The sequence below is a fragment of the Rattus norvegicus genome, chromosome 10, assembly GCF_036323735.1.
Source record: "Rattus norvegicus strain BN/NHsdMcwi chromosome 10, GRCr8, whole genome shotgun sequence".
In the NCBI taxonomy this organism is placed as follows: Eukaryota; Metazoa; Chordata; class Mammalia; order Rodentia; family Muridae; genus Rattus; species Rattus norvegicus.
The window spans coordinates 56,163,624-56,190,861 of NC_086028.1; the positions used below are offsets into that span (position 1 = coordinate 56,163,624).

General features: G+C 42.1%; 2 protein-coding genes across 7 annotated transcripts in view; one reads left to right on the forward strand and one right to left on the reverse strand.

Moving 5' to 3' along the window:
* Rabep1 (rabaptin, RAB GTPase binding effector protein 1) overlaps window positions 1–5,155 on the forward strand; it is a 104,037-nt gene extending 98,882 nt beyond the window's left edge. For 5 of the 6 annotated variants that reach the window (XM_063269681.1, XM_006246795.5, XM_063269682.1 and 2 more), the window contains one exon: window positions 1–5,155. In XM_063269681.1, the coding sequence (XP_063125751.1) occupies window positions 1–102 (102 nt within the window). In that variant the 3' untranslated portion in view covers window positions 103–5,155. The other variant, NM_019124.2, reaches the window with a different exon arrangement.
* Window positions 2,863–27,206, reverse strand: Nup88 (nucleoporin 88). The gene is made up of 17 exons (NM_053616.1): window positions 26,887–27,206; window positions 23,471–23,640; window positions 22,562–22,687; window positions 19,132–19,218; window positions 15,717–15,890; window positions 13,431–13,617; window positions 12,106–12,253; window positions 10,732–10,830; window positions 9,267–9,357; window positions 6,892–6,993; window positions 4,997–5,155; window positions 4,659–4,784; window positions 4,487–4,552; window positions 4,302–4,382; window positions 3,937–4,063; window positions 3,694–3,812; window positions 2,863–3,092 (listed from the first exon to the last, which is right to left on the reverse strand). The coding sequence occupies exons 1-17, from the start codon at window positions 27,187–27,189 to the stop codon at window positions 3,029–3,031; spliced, it is 2,229 nt and encodes a 742-aa protein (NP_446068.1). The 5' UTR covers window positions 27,190–27,206; the 3' UTR covers window positions 2,863–3,028.
* Between the last annotated feature and the right edge of the window lie 32 nt (window positions 27,207–27,238).

Below are 27,238 nucleotides of genomic sequence, written 5' to 3' on the forward strand. Positions count from 1 at the left end.
GTGCAGTTAGAGAGGATCCGGCAAGCAGACTCCCTGGAGAGGATCCGGGCAATTCTGAATGATACCAAACTGACAGACATTAACCAGCTCCCTGAGACATGACACCCTGATGGCAGGATTCTGACCTGCATTTTGGGTTTTTAACTCATCTTTAGAATAACATTAATTATTATTTAACTCTTAATGGAAGAAGTCACAGCAAAAGGAGGACTGGAGAAATGCAGTTCTGGAGGGAGAAGGCTGCTGTGTGCAGGGACAGCCAACAGACGTTTCAAAGGGAACACTAATGAGACACTGGACTCGATTCCAACAGGCGTGGGATCAGATTGGGTGCCAGAAAAGTGCTGTTTCCTTGCCTGCTTCCTCCAGCGTGGACTCTGGAACATAATTCCTGCCATGAAAGCAACTTCCCAATAGTGTTTGGAATTACGTTTTCTGTTCATACAAACTGGGAGAGAAAAGTTTCTTTCTCCTGTGGTCTGGGGCTCATCAGTAGCAGTGTTCAGCTAGCAGAGAGGTGTAGTGCGCTGTGTGAGTATTTTATATTAAAATGTGGAGTGAGAGCAGGCCATTGGCTATTGATTGTGTTTCCCTTGCTCAATGCATTTTGTTTCCTTTTTAACCATTCCTTCTATTGGAAGACCTTAAATGCTATTGTAACTTGCTTGAGAACTATAGGACCATGGCAAACAAAAGCAATTAAAATTAGGAGAATCTGAATCTTTGGCTGAGGCCAATATATATTATATATATATATCAATTTATGGAAAAAAAGCACAAATAACCTTGGAAGCACTTTGTCTGCACACCATGATGAACTTCCTGGGCCCAAAGGTACCAGGGCAAATAACTGGCACCATCTACCCTTTCGAAGTGTTTTAGTTACTGGATCAGTGGAAAATAATACTAATAAAACAAGCTATCTCTGACATCTAGTACACATGTATAGATCTGCTTATTTTCAGCCTGCCTCAGAGGCATACTATTTAGAGTGTCACATACAGAATGGTGATGGTTTATAGATCTTTGTATTTTTGTTTTGCAGTTTAGACCTAAGGTGTAAGCAACTGTGCTTACAGTGAGGCTGGGAAACTTACCCATCTGTTTCCCCCCCCCCCCCCCCCCTTTTCCAAGGGTTGAGATTCCTTTCCTGTTTGGAGAAGCAGCCAGTGGAATAGGCTGTTGAGCAGCTTTCTGAAGTGGTGGAGAAAGTAGAAGTGTGCTCATGTACTAGCTGCAGGCTACCCCGAGAGCAGCCAGTGCACAGCCAACTATGCTATTTCACTCATGCAGTTTGAACATAAAAATGTCTTCAAGTAATTTTTGTGAGTAGTGTTGGCTTACAGCTGGTAAGGAACATTATGGGAATAAGTAAACTAGACTTTTCTGGCTTAACTACCATCACTTCACAGCATAAATGGACTTTGTTAATGAATCATTATGAATTTGCCCTCAAGATCTTTGCTATTTTCTTTTAATAAAACAGGTAAGGAAAGTCTACTTATCCCATACCATAGGTTATTTTTATAGTCATGATTTATGAATTTAAAAGTAAACATGAATTACAGAAATATTGCTAAAACCTTGCCAATGCATGGAAACATTGGCTTAAAGTCCCCTTGTATACAGTGCTACTTGGTTTAAAAGGAACATAATACCCTCATTGAGTTAAGGGGACTCTATTAATTATAACGTGATTAAGTTAGATTTAAGACTAGTCCCTAGGCCCCAAGCTGATTTGTTTGAATCACCCTTGGCCACACTGAATGGATAATTCATAAGCATATTGAACCGTGTCTCTCCCTCCAGTGAACTGTTCTGCCGAAATCAAGTATCTTACAGATCTTTTCTCCTGAAGCTGGGGATTGAACAGTAAAAGCATCATGATTAGGGCACTGTTTACAAGAGTGTGTACTTGTGGCAAATGTAAACTGGTGGGATCCACTCATTTGAGAAACACATCCCAGAGGAAGAGAAACTGAAATGCTAGGTTGGATGAAATAAACTAATGCTACGCCACCAGGTAAGAAACAGTTCTTTAAACTTAAGAAAAAGTTTTCTGCATAGAGATCTGGTTTAGGAGGTGAATTCACCGTGAGAGGAAAGGTCAGCCTAGTTTCACACACCTTCCTGTACTGCATTCAGTCTGTGTAGACCTGTTCTCTTGCATGTCTGACCTGGCTTAACTCTTAAACTGTAACATACCTTATTATGTGGCTTTTAAATGGCAGTCACTTTGTCGTTTCTAGACAGGTACCATACTTAACCTTTCAGAACTCAAATTGGCAGGTATGAAAAGATGACCTAAAGCCAAGGACAAACTGTATGCAACAGACCACAATGTTCCTTTTCTTTTAAGGTGCTAGAATTTGCACCTCCTACCCACCAAGTAGACACAGACATAGCCAGCCTGAGCTCTGGAAGGAAGTGCTGGTGCCCGTGAGGACGCAGCTGTAGACCGTCAGCTCTGCTCTGAGCAGAGTGCAGGTTATCGTGCTGACTGTACCGAAGGCATGCCCCGAACAAAGTGTTCACATTAAAGGAGCTGCTGCTGAGTGTGTGTGTGGCCTTTTCCTTTGCATCCCAGGGTTCTGGTTCCCTTCAGAGGCACGGTTTTGGTATTGCTACTGAAGATGAAGCTCTTAGCCTTCATGTATGGATGGACCTGGCTGTGCAGCAGGAGCTGAATTAAAACCAGAATTAAGGGGCTGGGGATTTAGCTCGGTGGTAGAGCGCTTGCCTAGGAAGCGCAAGGCCCTGGGTTCGGTCCCCAGCTCCGAAAAAAAACAAACAAACAAAAAAAAACCAGAATTAAAACCAACCAACCAACCAACCCATAGACTTTAAATAAAAGCAAAGTCGAAATTTTGAATAAAAATTTATTCAAGTATTATAAAACAAAAGGAATAACAAAAGAATAACCACACCATAGTTTATCCAAATTCGTCTTTATAAATTAGATTATGCTGCCTGCTTGTTCTGCAGCACGGGCTTGTAAGCCTTCAGCTGTCCTTAACTTCAGGTGGTGTCAGAAGTTGACATGATTTCGGATATCATTGATTTGCTTCACCATTTCTCGTATGTGTTCACCCCTGCAAAGTCATCAAATGACTCAATTTATAAAAATGAGTAAGATGACCTCTTAGTACGGAGCTGCAAGGACCCCCACCATTCTAGATAGGATTTCTCTGTGTAGCCCTGGCTGTCCTGGAACTTGCTCTATAAATCAGGTTGGCCTCAAACTCAGAGATCCATCTGCCTCTGCTTCCCAAATGCTGGGATTAAAGGTGTGCAGCACCATGCCCAGTTGTAAGAATTCAAACTCTTTAAGTGTTGCAACAGACTTAAGAGTGGCTTTGCTAATACTAAATAACCTGAAAAGGTTTCAGGCGGACAGCAGTGGTTTTCTGTGTGGTGTTGGGGACTAAACCCAGGACATCAGCCACTGAGCTAAAGCACAGCCCCAGGAACACTGCCAGTCATAACTGGGATGTACTTTTGATTATACAAAATTATAGGAGAGCCACTACTTGCCACCCCACCATATTCATCTAAGCCTCTGTCTTTTGTGCCGCCAATCTGCAAGCAAATGCCTCGACTCAGAATTCTTATCTAGGCAGACAGGCAGCTTTTGGTATACTGCCAGGGAAAGCCTGCCTCACAACAGTAGCTGATAGGAAAGCATCGACTTACTCTTCTTTCAGGATGGACTGAATGCACTTTCGCTGGTAGGCACTGAGAGTAATGGTGGGTTTCTGAGGACTCAGCACTTTTTCCATCTTTCGCTGTTGATAATCTTTTTTCATAGTAACCTCAAGTATCAAACAGAACACATATATTTTGATGGAGTTGCCACACATTTTTATAGTATCTGTTTTACTGTTCACATTTTACATAAAACTATTTCCTGGATTAGCCAGCCTGCCCCATTCTTACCTGTTTGATGGCATTGCCTAGATGTCGAAGTTGGTCAGGTATCAGCTGTAGCTCTTTCTTCATGTCTCTCTCACTGTCCGAGAGGACTGGGAGCTGAGTGTGAAAACTGTGAAGCACTTTTTTCATCCTTAAGGAAAGGAAGGAAATGTGAGTAAAGACTGCTAATTATAAGAGAAAGTCTGTAATTCAAGAATTTGGTGTGTGAGGAGACAATAGAGAAGGGGTTGGGGACAGTATCTTCTTTTATACTTCAAAGGGTTGAGGATCCATTCTACTGTATAGGTTTACGGACACTACGGTACCCAGGTACTCATAGCATCCTTAACCCTGTGCAGGCAGGGAACTGATGCTTCATGACCCCTGACCTGTTCATGATATCTTCTTGTTTTTCTTTGGCTTCTTCATATTTGTCAGCTAAGCGCTCGGCCATTTCCCGGAGACTTTTTCTAAAGAAATGAGAAATTTTGGGATCCATGATGTGGCACAGCATCCCGAGTGAGTAGCGTGCACCACTCTGTGTCAGTCCTCTCCTGTCGGGTTTGATACCCACCTCTCCTCTCGACAGTAATTGAGATCTTCTAGTTGCTTCCTCTTCTGGTCACATAATAATTTGACCCTTCAAAAAGAAGCAGTAGTCAAGTTGAAAGGAAAGCCAGGCTTCCACAGACGATAACTGAGCCAACCCCTAGCAAGGACTAGAGGCTGTTCACCACAGGCAGTACCTCCGCTGAATCTCCTCCTTGGCCAGGTCCTGCTTGAGGATGTACTGTTCTCGGAACACCTGGGTGGCCCTGCTGATCAGCTGAAGACACTCCTCGGGAGGGGGAGCCAAGTCCTTCTCAGATGACCTTGAAGAACAGTTGGTCATTTTCGTTAGCCAGGAAAACAACCAAATAGACAAGTCCTAGACCAGCTGAAGTCCCCTCCCACCGCACCACAGTAAGGACAGAAATGACCCAAAAGCAATGATAAACACTTGGTAGTAAGCACAAAACCCTAAGTTCAATCCCCATTTTAACCAAGAAGACCGGTTAGAAGTTGTGTGCCCTAAATCTCGTACTTGAGAAGTGCCGGGTTGGCGGCGCTGCGCTGCAGGATTCGTTTAATATGCTTCTCAAAGGAGTCTGGGGCTTCCGCCAGGATGCGCAGTGGAGACTCTGCCACTCCAGCATCTTCCCGGGTGCAGAGCAGGGGAGGAGATGCTGGGTGGACTGTACTTCTGCAAAACAAACAAGTCAGGTCACTACAGAGTTCCTAGCCACATTTCTCTAAAACCCGAGGACCTAGAACCTAAAAGACACACTGTTTTTGGAAAACTACAAGAACGTGTGTTCTGGCCTAAAAGGTCATCTTGGGGAACTCTGATCTTGCTATTTGAGCATTCTGACTCAAAATGCATGCTGGACTTAAAATTCTTTTTGAAAAGATCAAGGCAAGATCTTGCAAAGCACTAACCAAGCTGTTTTTGGGTCTGGTTTAGATGAAAGCTGGGGTGGGACCAGAGGACTGCTGTGTACTAGATTTGCTTCTACGTAATTTGCTTTCTAAAAATTACACTCAAACATTTCCAAAGGCAATTTCTGAGAAAGCGCAAAGGTCTGTGGCTTTTGGCAGCAGGTAAGTACCATACTTTGAAGGCACCAATTCATCTTTGGAAGAGCTTTGTAAATCAGTGTTAGTATGTAGACAACTGGTATTTCAGGCAGTTAGCAGAAATATGATTAAAAATTATCCTGATAATTAAAGAGTTTTCTCTTTGGGATTGATGTTTTTATTATCCAAATAGTGTGACCGACCAGCTTTTTAAAAAACACTAAAGGTAGGTATATAATGGATTTATAAAAAAAAAGTTAATCCCCAGATTTTGCTTTTCCCTATTATCTGTTTTATGTGCATGTGCACAGCATGGTACAGCACATGTATGAGGTCAGAGGACAGTCTAAAGGAGAGTTTTCTCTTTCTCTACATCACATGGGTTCTGGGAACTGAACTCAGGTTGTCAGAGTCAGTGACAAGCACTCTTACCTACAAAGGCCTGTCTCACCCGCAAATGTTTTCCTAGTATTTCTTTTGTTTAAATTTGCTAGAATTTTAATGTCTTTTTTTTTTTTCTTGTCAAACAGTGTAACTGGTCAATCTCTAAAAAACACGTAAGAATAGTAACTGAATGCAAACCCTTCACACTTCTGCCAGTATTCAGAAATACCTGTTCTGAATGGACACCAAGGGACTGGAGGGTCTCATGTTTGACACCCCAGTGACTTGGTTTTCATGTCTATTCCTACATTTATAAGACCCAACCTTCCAAGGCTGTTGGAAAAGGAAAATGGTGACTACAACTTAATCCATAAACTCAGCTTTTTTTTCTATCAGAGTTTGCATAGTCTGATGTCCCTCTGAGGCTGGCAAAAAAAGAGACCAGGCAGACCCTCACGTACACCAGAGCTATGTGCAACCAATGACTTGTTTAAGCCTTCTTCTATTACACGGAATCATTAGATTCCTTGGGGCTTCTCTTACGTGTCCAGGAGGGCATACAGGAAAACATCTTATACCTGAGCCTGACAAGTAGCAGTCAATTAAATCCAATTCCAACAGTGCAGTTCAGTGTCTCAATCCTCTGTACTGGGGAGAAAATCTCTAGCTGGGTGCAAGGAATCACAATAGTAATCTCAGATAAGGTAAAGCCTGTTCTAGGCCAGCATGACTGCAGACTAAGACCCTATCCCAAAAACAGAACAGAAAAGCTATGATTCTTAGGAGGCAAAACAAGTCAAAAAAATCCCACAATGTCTAAAATGAAACTTTTCAGAGATGAAGAAAACAGAAATACCGACTAAATTCAGAAGCCAAAGCTTATACAGAGTCAGTCAAACTAGGAATTAAGAGCATTTTTCTACCTTTGATTTGGCAGAATTAAAGAGAGCTATGTGACTAATACAGAATGGGACATACAATAAAGGCCTTATGAGACATTCATAGGTACTGGTGATGCAGATCATTGTGGGCCCCAGGATATCCGGGACGATCCAGAATCCTCGAATTGGAGCTGGCTGCCTAGAGAGAGACAGTCAGAGGTAAGTTACAAAGCAGCAAGTGCACCAGAACCAATAGCAACTGTATGACTGGTCCATGGCCTTTTGGGGCCTGTGACGTTCAGACTGTCAATGTAGTAATCACCACAAACATGGTTACTTGGAAACACAATGTACTCTGATCAGTTTAAACCAAGCTCCCACTTAGCAATCTATAAGCTATTTGCCAGTTACCCAGGCATACACAGCCTATATGTCTTTCTCCCCACTAACATGTAAGGCCCATCTATCTCAGTGAACCTTGTCCAGTGCCAACAAACTGCTCAGAGATCTGAGTGAACAGGGCTTTGGAATCTTACATACCCAGTGACCCAACACCTGCCACAGGACAGCTTCATTTCATGTGGTGTGCACAGCACTGTTTCCTTCTATTTCTTTCACCAGAAGTGGGGAAAAAACAAGGGTCTCAAATAGGAACTGTTGTCTCTACCAATGTGCCTTATTAACTGGTCTACATGCCCATTCTCCCTGTGCCTAACCACATTGCTACACCTTAGTGGCAATGCCACCTCTTGTCACTCGCATCTGAAGTGTGCCATCAACCGTACAGTTTCAAAGTGTCCCATTATGGATCTCCTCTCAGCTTACAGACAAGCTCATGTTTTGTTTTGTCCGTCAAACATTCTCTACTGTGGCTTTATGGGAAGCTTCACTGTGCCCAATCTGGCTCCCTTTAACCTGTTCTTTATTTTCTAGCAGCAACCATGTGAGAGAGTGGAGTGTACACACAAGTGCCTGTTCACACACCTGTGTGTAGGCACAGCTTCACTTTGGTCCCTGAGCTAGGGTCTCACGGAGCTATGCTGGCAACCAGCAAGTCCTAGTTATCCTCCTGTTCCTGTTCCTATTAGGAAGAGGGAGACATAGGACCTAGCCACACCTAGCTCTTTACGTCTACTCAGAAATCTGAACTCAGATCTTATTGTTCAGCAAGTCCTGTCACCCACAGACATCCCCAGCCCTTATGTCTCTTTCTAAAGTAAACTTTATCTAAAAAGAAAGAAAAACCTGTAAATAAACATCACACAGTAAAATTAACCAAAGTCTATACTTCTCAATAAACTTCTATTCAGTTGTCAGTATATAATCTATATACAAAAATATATGTATACAACATGTAGCCAGTATAGGTCAGGAAGAAAAAGAAAACCAAGGCTACGGTTCAGCCATAGAATGTGTGCCTAGCATACACAGGGCCCTAGGCCCTTGAAGAAAAAAGGGGAGGAGGCAGCAGCAGTCACAGAAGCCTCCATGTTCGTAAACCACGAGTCCCATCTCACACTGCCATGTCCTTGCCTTACTCTCATTTTACACAATTATTCATGTGTATGGGTGTCTTGCCTGCATGTCTCTGTACCAAGTGTGTCTGGTGCTGAGAGAGGCCAGGAGAAGGCATCAGACTCCCAGTTACTGGAGTTACAGGTGGGTGTGAGCTGTGGCTATTGGAACTGAGGCTGGGTCTTCTGCTCTTAACTGCAGAGCCATCTCTCCAGCCAAGTAAGGCTATAGTTCCTGTCCAGTTACTAACCTGGTACATTTTGCTGTCATTCCTCAATCCTTCCAGTACTGTGCTGAGTCTCTACTCTATGGCCTGGTAGTGCTTATCCAATACTACTTTGTCTTCTTGTAAATAGCTTCTTGCGTTCGTCACACTTCCGATCTGGGTTCTCTGAACCCTTTCCTCAAGTTTCCTTCTGGGCTCTGCTGCTCCACTCAGTGCTCAGAATTATGTGTTGCTTGTTATCAAGTCTCCTTTTTGACTCCAGATCTTTTCCTGGTCAACATTTGTCAGAAGCACAGCTCCAATGCTGACACTTTTGCTACCACAGACCATTCCAAACTTTAGACCCATACACATAAAAGTGTATTAGACTCTTCTATGCACCTCTCTTTACTCACCAACACCACTGAATATCCGCTAGGCACTCTTATACTCTAAGCAGGCACAAAGCCAACAGAATCCTAATAAAAAGATAAGAAACTACCTTCATAGCACACATGCCCATGAGAGGTGGGGTTGGGAGATATGCTACCAAGAAAGCCCCAAATTAGCCTGGAGAATTAAGGGACCCTTCTCTGAAGAATTTAAGACAAGAAAATAAAAAATTATCTAAGAGAAAATGACCAGCTGCAGTTGGGGGATACAAGAAACTGTGGAGTGGCTCTGAAGCACAAGAAAGCTTTAGGTAAATACCTGATAACCATGACACTCTCACAAGTGAGGAGGGTCTTTACCTGCATGGCAACGGCTTTGTACAAAGAATGTGCTCCACAAAGCATTTCTGCTCAGCAGTGAGCTCCTGTAAACTATCCTTGTCTTCTTCATCTACAAAAGGACACATTATAGAAATTAATATCCTTACACAAAGCTCCAAGTGAACGTGCTGTCATTTCTTAAATGTTTCTAAGTTGTCTCAGCCACTGCTATTCGAAGGGCGCACTTTTCAGACAAAGCCAGCTGAGCATTTATTGAGAGCTGCTGGCTGTTGGGAGAGGGTGAGCCAGTTTAAGGTGTGCGGCTCCCAGGAGGTGACATGTTCAAATGCACGGTATCACATACATGAGAGTACAGGCAGTACAGTTTGGACTTAGGCTACTTTAAACAACAACAAAAAAAAAGACATGAAGTTGGAAGGGGGCTTTGGGCTTGAGAAATGGGTCTGAGAGGAGTTAGGGAAGATGTGTGTGTGAGGGAGTGATGATGATCAAAATACATTTGCATGGATGGCTCTCAAAAAATAAATATATTCAAAAACAAAAAACATTTCATTCAGCATGGTGTCTGCTGTCAGGTTTTCATAGGTGCTCTTTATTATTTTGACGAAATTCCTTTCTAAAACTAGTTTCTTGATTTTTTTTTTTGTTTTTTTTTTTTGTTTTAAGTAGTATGGAGGATCAGAATCAATTTTAAATGCTAGGCAAACGATCTGCCACTGAGCTATATTCCAGCCCTTTTGATTGTTTTTAACATGAAAAGATGTTAAATCTTAATTTTTTTATATATGAAAAAAAAATCACACTTGTCCCTTGTATTCTATTTTTTTTTTCTTTTTTTTTTTTTTGGTTCTTTTTTTCGGAGCTGGGGACCGAACCCAGGGCCTTGCGCTTCCTAGGTAAGCGCTCTACCACTGAGCTAAATCCCCAGACCCCCTTGTATTCTATTTTATGTTAACTCATAGAGCTGGATGCTAAAGAAAGCCTGAATTTCTGGAATAAATAAAAGTCAATTTTTTGTGTCTATATTTGTCAAACATATTTGACTCTAGTTTGTAAAATTGCTTGGCTTTGGTATTACAGGTTGAGGTAAGAAGTGCTGTCTTTTGGGGGAAGCTCATGGAGAATCAGTATTTTAAATGTAAAGTCACTTGGTCTTGGGCAAGTGGTGTCCCCCTCCTCACATTCCAATCAGTTCTGAAGTCCATTCATTTCATCTAGGCCTTCTAATCACCAAGTTCAGTTTTCCCTTAAAAATTTTAAATTTCTACAGGCTTAATAATAATCTACCTTTGTTTTCTGACTATAGTAATTTTAATTTTTTTTGTTCTAATATTTGGTCTCTGGCTAAAGGTTCATCAGCTCTGATGATGACCACCCTTCTAAAGAACCTTTAGTTTCACTGATTCTATTGTTTTCTTCTCCACACTATGTTTTGTCAGACTCTCTGAAACTTACTGGGAAACACAGAAACTTAGTAACTCACCTGATCCAAGGAATTTGTGCAGTTTGTGAATCCAAGTCAGCCCAACGCTGTGTACGCCAGCTTCATGGCTACAGTGGTATCTCGAAGGACACTTGGGATCTATAAGTAGGATCATCAGAGATTAAAGGTAGCAACTAGGAAACCTGAAGAATTTACCCCAGTAAAAACATATGGTGATGGAACTGTCTACAGGATTTCCATATTTGTGCACTGTTGCCCTCTTCTGGCCTGCAGCCATACATGTAAGCAGAACATTGTATACATAATTAATAAATCTTACACTACCACCAACAGACACAATGTAAATATTACTTTCTTTTCGTAATTCTTTTGAGACAGTATCTTAAGAAGCCCTGGCTGGCCTGATGGTGTGTGTAGACCAGGTTGGCTTCGAATTCACAGTGATCTATCTTCCTCTTGCTGTGCTAGTAGGTCTAAAGGTGTGCATCACCAGGCCTGGTCTGAAATGTAATTTTCTAAACATATTTTCTATCAGGTAAACCATTTCATATTTATTTTTAGGTGTTCAAAGTAAAGGATTAAGAATGGGACTCTACGGGCTGGAGAGATGGCTCAGCGGTTAAGAGCACTGACTGCTCTTCCAGAGGTCCTGAGTTCAATTCCCAGCAACCACATGGTGGCTCACAACCATCTGTAATGGGATCTGATGCCCTCTTCTGGTGGGTCTGAAGAGAGCGACAGTGCACTCATCTAAATAAAAATTAATTAAAAAAAGTTGCTTTGGTCATGGTGTCTCTTCATAGCAATACAATAGTAATTAAGACCTATGTTCTTTATAAGGAAACCAAATACCTTACCTTATTTCACCTCACTGTGTACTCACCTATCAAGCTCTTAATACTTAATTTTTATATTGCTCAAAACACTAACTAGACATGCTTAGTGACTTCTCTTCGCAGTTTTATTATATAAGGAATACTGCTTTCATATATAATCTGAGATGGTCTTGATTCAGCCTTCTGAGTGTTGAGAATAGAGATATGACCACTATGCCAGCCTGTGAAGTCAACTTTTGTTAGGATCAGGAAAAAGTCATCATTAAACATATGGGTGGCACCAGTGAGTAAAGTGCCCACCATACAGACCTGATCGTCAGAATCCATGTAAAATGGAAAGAACCAGAGAGCTGTCCTCTGATGCCAAACTTCACACACACACAATTAAGTGGAGCCACAATGAAGGTGAGTATGTTAAAACTTGAGTTTGCCTAGGAAAGAGTGTACTACATAGTAACTAAAAGTCCAAAAAGAATCTAATTAACTTTTTAAAAGTTGTGAGCTCAGAGACAGACTACGTGGTAAGTAACAAACGACAATGATAAATTAGTATAAATACAACGGGTAAACATCTCACCTCTATGCAGTTTAATTGGACAGGAAAAGTCAGAAGCAAAGGGATCATCCTCTGCAGACGCCAGTTTCAGGGCAAGTTCTAACTCAACACACTCAAACACGTACAGAGAAGGGATGAGGTCGGCCCTGGGATCCCAGGATTTTTCTAACTGTTAAAAACACAAAGACTGAACTTTTGACCTCTTAAGAATTTGAAAATGTACACAAATACAGTAACAAAGAAGTCAGACAGTCCTTTCAAATGTTTGGTCAGATAGTCCTAACCTATCCTTAAACATCTATCTCCTCTGTTAACCTTCAACAACAACAAAAACATCAGAAGCCTGAGGAAAAGCCAGCCTAGTGGTCCAGAGATTTAGTACAAAGGTCCAAACCTTGTTACCAAGGACTACAGAAGTCAGCTGGGTATGAGGCATCCCTTTAATATGTGGGAGGCAGAGGCAGACTCATCTCTGTGAGTTCCAGGACTGCTTGGTCTATGTAGTAAGTCCCAAAGGAAGCAGGGCTACATAAGGAAGACCCTATCTCAAAAACCCAAAATAAAAACAAGACTATGGAGGCCCAGAATCACCACTAACAGTGGTGTCAATAAACGAACAGGAAATCGGGCACACACCTGCACTCCCAGCACTGACTGGGCACGGTAAAGCAGGAGGATTTCAGTCACAGACCACCTTAGCCCATAAAAAGTTTAAGGCAGCCTTAGCCACATAGTGAAACACTGTCTCAAAAATCAAAGAACAGCAGTTAGAGAAATAGCTTGCAGACCAATCACTTTTAGTTTCCAGCATGGCCGCCCTTTTTCTAAACAAGTATTTATTTTTAAAAAGTAAATTAAAACAAAACAAAAAACACCTTAAAAGTTTTTAAGAAACATAGTCTAACCTTTTATTCAGCACATACCCATATCCACAATAACCTACCCACATGTTTTATCTGCAAGTATGTCTGTGCTCACAGAGGCCAAAAGAGAGTGTTAAGATGTCCTGATACTGGCTTACAATCAGCTGTGGGCTGTGCCTGTTAGGAATTGAACCTGGGTGTTCTTGGAGAGCAGCCAGTGTTCTTATCCTGAGCCCTCTCTCCAGCCCCAAGCAATCTTTTGTTTAGAGAATTCAACTTACTGATGCAGGTGTAAACCCTTAATAAGACAGTCAGAAATAATTTCATGAACTCTAAATTATTCTTATACAAAATATATAATTACCAAAATACCAGAAGTGCCACGTGTAAGCTAGAATTCCTCATATTAAGCAGTCAAACTGGCCTATAAAATACACCTGCTATTAAAGATAGGAAATACAGCAACATTAGCCTGTCACTCACCGTTTGATCGTCATCTTCTTCTCCCTCTAGTACAACACAGTGGTACAGCATTCCTGACTCAGTCGCAATGACTAAGATGTTGGGAACACAGGGCAAACAGAGTATAGCACAGGCATCGTAACCATAGTTATCTTCAGCTGCAGGATGCATAGGCAGTGGGCCCAACAGCTTCCCAATATTCCCTGGGCTACAGGAAGAATAAAAACATTATCAGGAAAATGCTCGCAGAAGGCAACTGTCCCTACTCTTCTTTGACTTTTGTCTTCCTTCAGTCACTGCTACTTCACATGTCATTTTCCCACTCAGACTCCAACAGTGGTGACTCTTGGTCTGAGATCACCTTCCTTGAAAGGAAAACTGCAGTGCCTGCAAAGTCCAGATTTTTGCTTTGTTTAGTTTCTTTTTCCCTTTTAGACAAAGTTCTATGTAATCTAGCTGCCTTAATTCCTGATCCCCATCTCGTAGCTTCCAGGGCTAGGATTCTAGGAGAATGCCGCTATTCCTTTGAAGACACTGTAGACTGTCACACTGTGAGGTTCAGGGGGCAGACTGGCATCTAGTGGTAGTGGTAAGATTGGAGGTCCCATCCCCCATAACTACTAACACTACCAGACAAAACAAAGAGACAAAGAGTTGAATAGATGGTTCATCGGTTAAGAGCAGTGGCTAATCCTGGGGACCAGGGTTCCATTCCTAACACCTACATGTGGCTCATAAATGTCTCTAGTTCCAGCTTCAGGGATCTGATGTCTACTTCTGGCCTCTGCCAGCACTGCCTGTGTGCAGTACACACACATAAATGTAGGCAAAGCATTCATATACATCAAATACAGATAAAACTGAAAAAATAAAGACAAGGTCCCATTACATAGTCTAGGCTAGCCTTAAACTTAGGACTGCTATGCCAGCCTTTGGTGAGATGGAATTACTGACCTGTACCACATCCAGTCTGGTTCCCCTTTATTTAAAAAAAATTTTTTTAAAAGACTTATTTATTTTATTTCTATGAGTACACAGTAGCTGTCTTCAGACCCACCAGAAGAGGGCATCAGATCCCATTACAGATGGTTGTGAGCCACCATGTGGTTGCTGGGAATTGAACTCAGGACCTCTGGAAGAGCAGTCAGTGCTCTTAACCGCTGAGCCACCTCTCCAGCCACACTAGTTCCCGTTTTAACACTCCACTGATAATACTCTAGCAAAAATCACCTATGATTCTAGTTCTGAATCCAAAGATTAACCTGACCTGCTTTATCATCACTAGTTAACTGCTGCTGCCTGGTCTTTTTATTTATTTATTTATTTTTTTTTTTGAGACAGGGTCTCTCTACACAGCCTTGGTTATCCTGGAATTTACTCTATAGACTAGGCTAGACGTCTGTCTGTCTCCCAAGTGCTGGGATGAGACACGTGTGACTCCATGTGCAGCTGCCTAATCCTGTTAATGCTCCTGACAATTTTGTTTCCGGTGTGTTCTCTGCTTCTTTCAACATATCTATCCTTCCAGAGTGTGGTCTCATTTTTCTCTCTTGTTTTCTGGGCTCAATGACTAAACCTGAGATCTAAGGCCAAACAAACAAACAAATGAAAAATAATCCTCCAAAAGTCCCCCAACAATAAGAAAGCAAATCTCATATATTTTTAAAAAAGATGTTAACTGTCACCCCTGCCCCCACAGCAGGTATAAACGTAAGCCACTCTGGTCCCTCCCTGTCCTTCTGCTTTGCTCAGAAACTAGTATTTGTTGTTTTTTTACATGAATTCAGTGCTCTAGACCGAGATGTCAAGTCACTGAACCTTGAGTGGCATCTACTTTTGCATACTCTGGTCTAGGATGCCTCTGTGTGGCTAAGATGGCCTAAGTGTTCCCTGATGCTTCGTTTAACTCTGCTTGAGACTTGGTGAGTCCCAAACTACATCTCCTCTCCAAAAACCCCCAACTCCTATACTCAGAATAATGTCCTTCCGTTCAGTACTTACTGCGTTCCACTACTAGGGAATGAATCCTTATGTCTGTGTGTATACATGCCTTTTCCTCCACAATTTCAATATCAGATTACATCTAATCATACCCACCCATTCTGCTTGTTTACATAAGTGAAACAATGCCTTTTCAGTTAACTAGACTTTGTGAGCCAAATTTAGTCTTATCTTAAATTATACAACTTCCTTAAATACACAAGGAAGTAGATAATCAAGTACACCATACTCATCTATACCTCAGACAGAGGTGTGGATCTTAGTTCAGCAGTGGTGATGTAGACAGCAACAGTGGCTGTCCCTCACCTGTGTAACAGGCTGACGTAGGTGAGGAAGGTCTCCCCGTTCTCATACAGAATGTACAGTGGATACGCCACTGCTTCTCTGTCTTTCTGTTCAAACATATTCTTTGAGACGGTCACCAGAGGCCCGAAGTCAAACGCCACTGCCGTCTCTCCTAGAGATGCTGTGTATGCTCTTCTGCAGAGAGATTTAAAAAATAAGGGTTGAAAACAAACATTATTATGAATAAATTATTATAAAAATGAAAAAATTTCATTTTGAAGTAGTTAAATATGTAGACACAACACACATATGGAAATATAAGAAATGGAAGGGAACACAAAACTAGATGAATACAACTGTATTCATTCCACAGACATTTCCCACGTGCTGTGTGCCATGTACTGTTCTGGGTTCATAAAACAAAGGCTCTGCTCTCTAGTGAGAGGGAAAAATAACACATTCAGAAAATGACTTTTGTTGTTGTTGCTACTTTTGGCTTTATTACGCCAGGTCACATAGAACACAGACTGACTTAACTTCTAACAGTCTTTCTGCTGAGATTACAGACGGGTGCCATTTTTCCTGAAAGAAAGTGGTGATAGAGAAAGTAGGCCCGGAGGGTGTTGGTGGGAGCACTATTTAAAGTGACTGCGTGTCTCGGGAGGAGCTTCAGTGTGAGAACTGTCTCAAAACAGCAAGAACTCCGGGGAAATTACTCGACTCGCAGACTGACTATCTATGTTTGATCCCTGTAATACTCATGGTAGAAGTTGGGAACTGAGTCCTTGAAGGAGGCATAGGCACACATGTGCATGCAACATGAGCTTATGTGTACACACACACACACACACACACACACACACACACACACACAAACACAGAGACAGACAGACAGACGGATAGACAGACAGACAGACAGACAGACAGACAGACAGACAGACAGAAAACAGGTATGAATGCTTACTCTATGCCTATACAAACGCTAAGCAATCTCGTTTTCCTGGTACTAGTGTTGGAGTGATGCTTCTGTACCCTGTGTGAAGATGTGTCTCTGTCCTTCCTGCCCTGCCTATAGCACCTTGTGACTGGTTAAAATAAAAAGTCTGTGGCCTACAGCACAAAGCAGAATAGTAAGGTGGGACTTCTGGATCAAGAGAAGTTACATGGAAGTTACAGACGTAAGAAACTGAGGAGAGGTAGCAAAGCAGACCCGTGGCAGAACTGAGATTAGTATAAATGAGATGACTGTGTTACAAGCTAGTGGGAATGAACCCGGCACAGGCCAAGGCATTCATTAGTAAAAATAGACCTCCGAGACATTCTTTGGGATCTGAGGTAGGCATAGAAAAGGTTGACGTAATTACATACTAGGGGTTGAACTGTCGGCCTAGTGCATGTTAGGTAAGTACTCTACCTAACTATATTCTGTAACTATATATATATAAAGCTACATTCGAGGTTGCTGAGCACTTTCTAATGAATGATTCATTTCACTCTGTGCAATACCCTGAGAAGTAAGCTCAGCCAGTTCTTCACATCACGGGTACATTCACAGCTTCACTACAGAAACAAAGAAGCTGAGTGTAACTAGGAAACTTTCTCAGATGCCAAAGCAGGCATGGTGAAAGCTTGATTGGAGCCCGGTAGGTTGACTGATGCCACAGCAGAGGTCTGCTTTTGTTGTTTTGAGAAAGTGTTTCCCTGCGTACCCTGGCTGTCCTGGACTTGCTTTGTAGACCAGGCTGCCTCTCCCTCCAGAATTCTGCAGAGTTCTTATCACTCTATTTTCTCTACTGCCTCATATATATATATATATACATATACATGTGCATACATATACATATACATACATACATACATACATATACATACATACATACATACATACATACATATATATATATATATATATATATACATACACACACACACACATACATACTGTGCCTATCATAACCAAATCAAAAACACCTATCTCCCAACTGGGTTAGCTCCAGAAACCACAGGACAGAATATGCCCTGACTCAAGACCCAGGTCCTGCCCATTATGGAAACGATGCGTTGGGACGTAGGTTGGCACCCTGTTTCCTCACAACATCTAAGTAAGCTTTCAGTGCTGGGACAACGAGGGAGTAAACTGTTCCAGGTTGGAGCAACCCCTGGTTCCCAGCAGTAGAAGAGATAAACACATTAAGGGAATTATACCAACTCAGGCTCGCAATATCCCCACATTTGAAGATCAAGGAAATATGTTTATGGTAAACAATCATCAAAGATGAACAAAAAAGCAACATGACTATAAGACGGGAAGAAACCAACACAGACTTAAGTATATCACCATCACTCCCACTAGGACTTCCAAGTACTCAAACTATCAAAAAACAATAAAGATGCATAAAATATTCAAGAATCCTGTTCAGAACAAAAACTACACATTAAGATAACTAAATGAAAATTCCGGAAATGTTGGCACCAGCTTTCATTCTAGCCATGTAAACTACACGTGACCATGTGTTGTGCTCATCAGAAAGACTATCAGGAGGCCAGAGGATTTGGTTTTGGAATTCAAAGGATGATTTCATCTGTGGTAGGAGTAGGACATGTAGTAGATAAGGAAAAAAAGGAGAGAGGGGGGGTTGGGGATTTAGCTCAGTGGTAGAGAGCTTGCCTAGGAAGTGCAAGGCCCTGGGTTTGGCCCCCAGCTGGGGGGGGGGGGGAGGGAAGGAGAGAGGGTGGGGGAGGTATTGGTATTCTAAGCTCCAACCCCATAGCTACCTGGCCCCCAGTTGCCTGGCAACAGCCAGCTGTGCCTGACTTTATAAAGGGGGCTGATTGCCCCCTCCTCTCCCTCTTACTCTTCCTCTTCTTGTGCCCTCTTTGTCCCTGTCCCTTCTCTCCCCATCCCTACTCCCCTTCCCTCCATGTGCTCACGGCAGCACAAGATAATCTGAAAAGCCAGGAATAGAGGTGCACACCCTCAGTCCCAGCACTTAGGGGGCAGAGGCAGGTGTATGTCTGTGAGTTTGAGGCTAGCCTGGTCTACACGGTGAGTTCCAGGACAGCCAAGGTTATTTAGAGATCCTGTCTCAACAAAGCAAAGCATCTGTTAACCGGAAGGACTGAGTCTATTCCCATCCAGAGCGGAGTTTAGCAATGAGCTTCACCCACACAGCACAATGGTTAAGTCTCCAGCCCAACACTTGGCCACTTTTAAAACTGTTCAAATTTTATTATGTACTGTTTCTGCCAGTCATATTTTAGAATTACCTCAAAAAGAGATCATGCTGTCAGTTATAGTGACATTCAGATTTACAACTTCTTGTTATAATACCCCAAGCATTCTAAAACTCACCTCTGGAAATTCTGGGAGTTACTGGTAAAACTGCATTTATAGTCTCTAAAAACTCAGTATTTTATGACAGGAATAAAAACATACCCTTTATTGAGTATTAAACTTTCCTCTTCTGCTTCCGAAAGTACAATCACCTTAGTTGGTGTCTGAGGCTCACGCAGAGAGTAAATTCTAGAAAAAAAAAAAGAGTTCTCTTTGAAGCCAGGGAGGGTAGCTCACATTAATTCTATCACTTGGGAGGCTAAGGCAAGTTACAAGCTACACAGGTTACAGGTTACAGAGCAGCATGAATTACAGAGTAAGACACTGTCTTAACAAAATAGAAGTTTTCTTTCATTTCCAAGAAAAGGAACCCCTTCCCCCATGCACTCAGTTCTTGAGGATTCTCCTAATTTGATGGAGAGAGGGCTCAGCAGTGGAGAGCACTTGATGCTCTTGCAGAGGACCCAGGTTTGATCTCTAGCACCTACATGGAGGCTCACGTTGTAACTCCAGTTGTAGGGGATCCTTCCTCTTCTGACCTCCTTGGGTACCAGGCATACATACAGTATACATACATACAGGCTGGCGAAACACTCACACACATAAAATAAATCTAAAATAAATTTTAAGAGAATTTTTACAATCTCAAATCACCAGTTTTTAGCTCACCACATCACTGTCAAACATCTTGCTATTCCTGGCAACGCTTCCTACTTCCTCGGCTTACTATGTCAGAGGGAGGTTTATGACCTGAAGAAATGCTATCTTTAGCAACACTGTATGTGAGGGGAGAGAGGGTAATAGTGTTGGGGGTTGAACCCCAGGCCCCATCCATAAGTATTTGACCACTGAGCTACATTTCCCACCACATTTATCAAAATTCTAAGGCAGCTACTGCCTCCAATTTGCTGCCTATAATTTACTGCCTCTGCCTGCACCTCCATCCTCTCCCTCTGGAGATCCTGGTCTAGTCATCTCGCTGGGCTCCTAGCTTGCCAGCTTCCCTTCAGTCACACTAGGTGTCTTCTGTCTGCTAGACACAAAACCTCAGAGCAGCGGCCATATCTTAGTGTTTTACAGATCAGAGATCAGCAGACTGAGTGGCATTTGTTATAAAAAGACTCAAGATTAGGTCATCCCTATTTTCTCAAAGATTGAAGTGAAATAGCTAGGCAGAGGCAGTTAGTCCTCACTTCTAGGCCAGTTTGGTCTATAGAATAAGTTCAAGGACAGCCAAAACTACACAGAGAAACCCTGTTTCAACAGCTGCCCCCCTGTATCCAAAAAGAGTGAACTATTTTTACCAAAATAATTTTAATTTAAGACAACTTATTTTAAATTGTGTATAGGTCTGTGCCTGATATCCTAGAGCTGGAGCTTCAGGCTATGTGAGCTTCAAGAAGCAGAGGCAGGTGGATCTCAGTGAGTTAGGGGCCAGCCTGGTCTATATGGTGAATTACAGGACAGCCAAGGCTAAAAATAATGAAATCCTGTCTCACATAAACAAAAACAAGCCAAAAGTCACATAAGTATTTCTTTAGCAAGAGCTCTTTGAAAATTCGATCTAAATAAATATGTTCACTGTGGTCTACTTAGGCACATACAAACACTGTTGACACAGACAGGTGTTGGTAAAGGAAGTAAGTGCAGCCAAGCATCCAAGGCCAACAAGGCCCAAGGCTTAGGACAAGGGGATTAAGCTTCCGTATTTTAAACAGAACCCTTGCTATGTGGCGCCAGACATCCTCCTTATAGCTCTAGGCTACATCCCTCACTTCCTTTTCTAGCATACATAAAAGATGCTGAAATAATAGAATATCGAGGAGTCCTTGGTAGTAGGGAGTAATGTTTGAAGTAGGATAATTTTGTTTCTTCTTTGTTAACTCCAACTACAAAGCTAAGCGGGTGACAAGAAGGTTCTAGAAGGAAGAAGAAGAAGATGCAGCAGTATCTATAATAAGACAAACCGGTGTTCAGGGTCTAGCTAAATAAATGGAAGAAACCTATTGATCATCAAAGAAATCCTCAGGTGAACCGGCCATGTCAGAGCTGAGGGTCTAAGGCGTCTATTTTTCTAGAAATTCTAAAGGTGGTATACTAAGGCACCGTAAGAAAGCTGAAAGGACTACTATCTAATTTTCTGCAGCTCTTGGAGGAAATCAAGGGCACTGGTATGGGTCCACATGAAAACTCGTAGAACTTAGGTTAAAAAGATAAAAGGACAGTCAGAATGGCTCAGCAGGTAAAGGCATGGTTGCCTGGCACCATGGCAACCTGAGATGAATCCTCAAGACCTACATGGTGGAAGGAGAGAATCAAGTTCTGTAAGCAAGCTGTCCTTTGACTTTCATACGTGAGCTATAGTAGATGTGCACATGAGTGGGTGCGTGCACACACACTCACTTTTAAATGCAATTTTTAAAAAAGAATATAGCAAGTTTGAGAATCTTCCACCTTGAGGGCCTAGATCACAGACAACAGACAGAAGACAGTAGGATACAGATGTCCTCAATGATGAGGGAGTTGGGAAGTTAAACAATGTGCCCTAACACACACCATCTGTGCATAGACACCACATTTATAGAGGTCATAAGCAATGGACAGAACTGGATTAAACCAAGGTCAGGTATCACACTCATTGCTAACAGGTAAGGTCTCTTTGCCTCATTTGTCTGCCGTCCCTGCTCATCTTAAAGGAGCTAAGAGGAAGAGTGCAGCCCCAGTCCTTACACTTTGCCATGTACCTCAGAATGTACTGTACATTACTGAAGGAAGATGACAGACTCAGCTTGCTTCTCCACTCTCAGTTCCCTTAAGACCCAGTTTTGACCCATGAAATGGTCACATACGTACATAGTTTGAAATCTTCAGATCACAGTTTTAAACTGAATACACTTGGGGTCTTTTTGTTTTGTTTGAGATAGGGTCTCAGTATGTAACCCAGGCTGGTGGAGAACTCCCAGAAATCTATCTGCCTCTATCTCCTGAGTGTTAGGATTAAAAACTTGTACCACTCTGATGGGCTTCAGACAATGTTAGTTTTTTGTTTTGTTTTGAGACAGCCTCTCTATGTAGCCCTGGCTGTCCTGGAACTCAGAGATCTACCTGCCTCTGCCTTACCTGTGCTGGGATTAAAGGCATGCACCACCTTTACTAACTACAAGTAAGCAGAAAGTTATGAAATCTGTTTAAGATTCCATTAAGGGTTCAACAATCAGCCCTCAATCATTCAGCAGGGAGAGAAATATTAGTAAAAGCTGTGAATAGAAAACAGAAAATTGAGCCTGGCATGGTGGCACATGCCTTTAATCCCAGCACTAGGGATGCAGATCTCTGTAAGGTGAAGGCCAGCCTTGTCCATACAGTAAGATAATATTTCAAGGGGGAGAAAATGGCTTTACAATAGGCAATGAGCTAAAAACATCACTACATTCAGAGACTTATTTGTGATATCCTGAGCAATTATTTAGTACACAAGTAAGGAACAAAGCCTTCCCATTCACAAGGTATGATGAAGTAAGGGAAAGGTCACCTTATCACATTGTCTGACGTCAACAGCACTATGTGGGGATCCAGCATCTCACTGGGATACCATGCAGCATGCTTCAGAGTCAGAGAGGTAGAACTGGTGAAAAATCTCTCAGCAATCGGGATGGTGCTAAAATAGACAATTTTCAAGAACATTTGTTTATAGAACTTGGATGAAACATGTTCTAACCTATTTTAACACTGTTCCTTTCCTTCTCTTAAGACATTCTGAGAGTATTCTAAGAATTTATCCAAGGAATCAAAATGCAAATATTTTCTACCTTATGGTGATATATTTTATAGACTTTGATTTTGCCGGTTCAGACAGTATTTTGCTATACAGCCTAGATGAGGCCTGGTCCTCACAATGTAGCCCAGGCTGGCCTTGAACACACAACAACCCTTCTGGCTCAGCATCTTGAGGGCTGGGATTACATTTGTGTATTACCACACCCAGTTCACATAGTTACAAATGTGTTTTGATATTGCCTCTGGTTTGGTCCTTTTACTAATTAATGAAGTAAGAAAACTATAATGGCAGATACTATGATGACTATTCTGAAAATTAAGAAACAGTGATCTGGGCCTGGAGAGATGGTTCAGCAGTTAAGAGCACCCGGCTGCTCTTCCAGAGGTCCTGAGTTCAATTCCCAGCAACCACATGGTGGCTCACAACCATCTGTAATGGGATCTGATGCCCTCTTCTAGTATATCTGAAGACAGCTACAGTGTACTCATATACATTAAATAAATAATATTTAAAGAACAAAAAAGGACAATAGTCCTGCAGGAAGCCAGTGTGCAGGACCATACAAATGTTCAAATATTTCAACAGTAGCACCCTCAATACATTTCAACCACTTCTGGTCTTAGCGACTTACAGAGATAAACACTAAATGAAAATACAACTTACCTACAATTCACAGTTGCTTTCCCACCTTCAAATTCAGAATCCTTCCCCCATCTCTGAGGTAATTCTAATGCCATAAGTCCTTTTGTTCCTATAAGTGCTACATGATGTTGTGTTGGACTTAACAAGACTTGATGAATTTCAAACAAGGGTGGATTAATGCAAAGTAATCTCTGAAAAATTAAAGCCATTTAGTAAACATGGTTAATTTTAATATAAATATATTTGGGAGTTGCTTAAATGCATAATCAGACTTTAATTTCCTAAAGTTAATAGCATTGTACTAATTGTACTAATAGCATTGTACTAATAACATGTACTAATTGTGTCAATTTCCCCAAGAAATATCTCTAGATACCAGATAGATGACTTAAGACTTAAAAGCACTTGCTCCTCTTGTTCTTCTTGCAGAGGACCTGAGTTTGGTTTTCAGCACCCATATTCTTGGCTCATATTGTCTATAATTAACTACAGTTGCAGCAAATGAGACACTCTCTTCTGGCTTCCAGGAGCATCTGTATTCATATTCATTCTCATATTCTCTCTCTCTCTCATGCACACACATGCACACGCGCGCGCGCGCGCACACACACACACACACACACACACACACACACACCCTGAAAATAAAAACCATAGGGCTGTTCTTCCACAGGACTTGGGTATCCCAGACCACATGGTGGTTTTGTAACCTCTGGCTTCTGTGTATACCAGGCACACAGATGTTGTATGCACTCATTTGCAGTGAAACATGTATACCCAGAAAATTAAAAAACAAAAACAAAACCTTAAGAGAGAGAGATTGATTGACTGATTGAGATTACCCCTGATCTTGCAGCCAGGGAAGAAAGGAATGTTTTCTGTAGTTCTACAATACAACTCTGGGTAATACCATAGGTCTCAAACATTCTAAATGCTCTTTTAAACTTTCTCATGACACAACCTAGTAGGCACTCCTAAATATCCTCTCTGTGTTCCTGGCATCAAGCAAACTCCTGATACCTAGTAAATAAACTCAGAAGTGTTAAAAGCTAACCATCTTATAAACAGCACTGTCGAGTAAAGAAGACAGGCCAAGTGAAATGGTGCACATCTTTATTCCCGCACTGGAGAATATGCAGGTGGCTCTCTTTGAGTTTCAGGCCTCCCAAGGCTACAAGTAAGGCCCTGGATTAGCTTCAGGAGCTTTGCAACAAGCAGTACTGCTTCACCTATGTGGAGTTAATAAAAGAGTGATATTTTAAGGGAGTGTCAATAATTTGTCATAGCATCACATATCCTCAAAAATACTCTGACACTGGTACTTTCTATTTCTTTTTTTAGGACCATTTTGGATTTCTATTTTCTTTTTATTCTTAGTAAGTAATGATGAGACTGTCAATGTCAATATATTATTTACCTTGGTATGGAGGATTATGCTAAGCCAAAACCGTTTCAAATAAGGCTTTCTTTGAATACAATGACATTTCTAATTGCTTTTCTATCTGTAGGCCCATGTGTCTTTAAATGTCTGTTGTACAGATGGGCAGTGGTAGTGCATGGCTTAATCCTGATCAGGAGCCTCCAGATCTGTTAGTGAGGTAAGCGTGCTCTACAGACTGAGTTCCAGAACAACTCAGGCTGTTAACTGTCTCAAGCCCGACCCCCACCTCCAAAGCTAGTCACAAACATTACGGAGCTCTTGCCTGCTCTAGGTTTACGTCAGATACTGGTCATAAAAAATAAAGGAGGCCTAGCCTCTGTTTTGGCGTTTATAAATGAGATAATACAACAAAAGTTTTAAAGTAATTATTACTGCATCGAATGCTACATAGCAATGAGATTGCTATTAACTGAAACTGAACACAGCATGCTGGATCCGGGTATCTACCTGGACTCTGGCTGGGGCACTGCTTAAGATTAGGAGCTTGTGGTCAGTCTGGTAACATAGGATTGTCACATACAGCCAAGTGTACTCTCTCTGTCTCCTTCTGTCTCTCTGTGTCTCTGTCTCTGTCTGTCTCTCTGTGTCTGTCTGTCTCTCTCTCTCACACACAAAAGCTGGCCTGACTCTGATCCGTAAACGCAACACTCATAGACTGAGGCAGGAGTTCTGGCTAACCTGGGCTACATAGTGATTCCAGACCAGCTTAAGCTACACAGTGGGACCATTCTCTAAAAATCAAAAGAAACAATTAACTGAAATAATTTGTGAGTTTCTGATACTTAATGGAAACTTGACAGTAGGTAGATATGTAAATGTTGACAGAGTTTCTCAACAGCACTGGCTGCACCTTACATCAAATCCAGTGAGAACTGGATCTTTTACATTGGAATGCCACATTTTGGGTTTTTTTTTTGTTTGCTTGTTCCTTTTTTTTTTTCCCCCTCTCTCTTTTTGACACAGGGTCTAAGTAGTCTCTGAACTATCTAGATCAGGCTGGCCTCAAACTCAAAAAGATCTTCCTGCCTCTGCTACCGCAGTGCTGGGATTAAAGACCTGTATCACCAGTCCTGGCTTTAAAAAAATGTCTTTACAAGAGAACTACAAATGAACACTTTAATAAAGTAATGATAGTTCTCACAGCAAGTCTAGAATACATTCTGACTATATCCACTTTGACATGCCATTCATTTGCTCGTCGATGCCAAAAAGGTTTGAGGATCTAGCTCAGAGTTCCAACTCCGGTGCGTTCCCTGGGGAAGCCAAAGGGGTGTGTGTGTGTGTGTGTGTGTGTGTGTGCGCTTGTGTTTAGTTCCCTGCATGGCAGCAAACGAACCCGTTAGTGAGAACCCAAAGGAGCAAAAAGCAGAAACAAAAACAGAACTTCCTTTTTCATGTCAAGCAGGCAATTTGGTTCTTTTAAATCTGTGTTAAAGCTCACAATAGGACTAGAGAGATGGCTCAGGGATCAAGAGCACTGTCTGCTCTTCCTGAGGTCCTGAGTTCAAGTCCCAGCAACCACATGGTGTCTCACAACTATCCATAGTGAGATCTGATGCCCTCTTCTGGCCTGCAGGCATACATGCAGGCAGAAAACTTTATGATGTATACACAATTAATAAAAAAAAAAAAAAAAAAAAAAAAAAAAAGCTCACAATAACCCAAAATGTTGGTCACCTCTTTAAACATGGTTCTTTTGGCCAAACCACTAAAAACATCTCCGCCAAACTTATCACGCTCTTTTCTTCAGAGCGCCGATCATTTATCATTTCACGGCCTTCTCCTTTCTCCCACTCAGAGCACCAGCACCTCTGAGCGTCTGATAGTGACCGAGACAATAAACTTGGTTCAGAGGAATAATAATGAAGGATGGACCTTTCCACTTGAAGTGGGGCGTTCCCAAAAGACGCCTGCTCAAGTCCGCTAACACACCCACAAGCAGCCAAGATGGGAAGCGAACTAAAAGGTTGAATGCTTTCAAGATAGACTGGCGCACCTGATACTGGGAGAGAGGGGGCTCCACGCTGCCACCACTGGGGCCTCGAAGGCGAACCACCAAAAAGGCACTGCCTTCTGCGTCCCACAGGAACAGTTCCCCTCCGAGGCCGAAGACCAGGTTTCTCGTCGGCAAATGCGGCGGCAGAGGCGGGCATGAAGGTGAAGTCGAAGTCGCTGGTTTATCCGCTTCGGCTGGACTCTGGTTTTTCAGACCTTCGCGGAGTCGCAAGAACACGACGTGGTTAGGAAGCCAGCTCTGCCACAGCTCCCCATCGCCCACAGGCCCCGCGGCAGCCGCCATCTTGGACCAACAGCTCTCGATTGAGGGGCGGGGGGGGGGAAACTCATGC

Coding starts and splice junctions, on each gene's coding strand:
- Nup88 (NM_053616.1), bottom strand. CDS start 27,189: ATGGCGGCTGCCGCGGGGCCTGTGGGCGATGGGGAGCTGTGGCAGAGC. Junction 23,641..26,886: donor CCCCTCTCTCCCAGTATCAG/GTGCGCCAGTCT, acceptor TTAATTTTTCAG/AGATTACTTTGCATTAATCC. Junction 22,688..23,470: donor AAAGCAACTGTGAATTGTAG/GTAAGTTGTATT, acceptor TGTCTATTTTAG/CACCATCCCGATTGCTGAGA.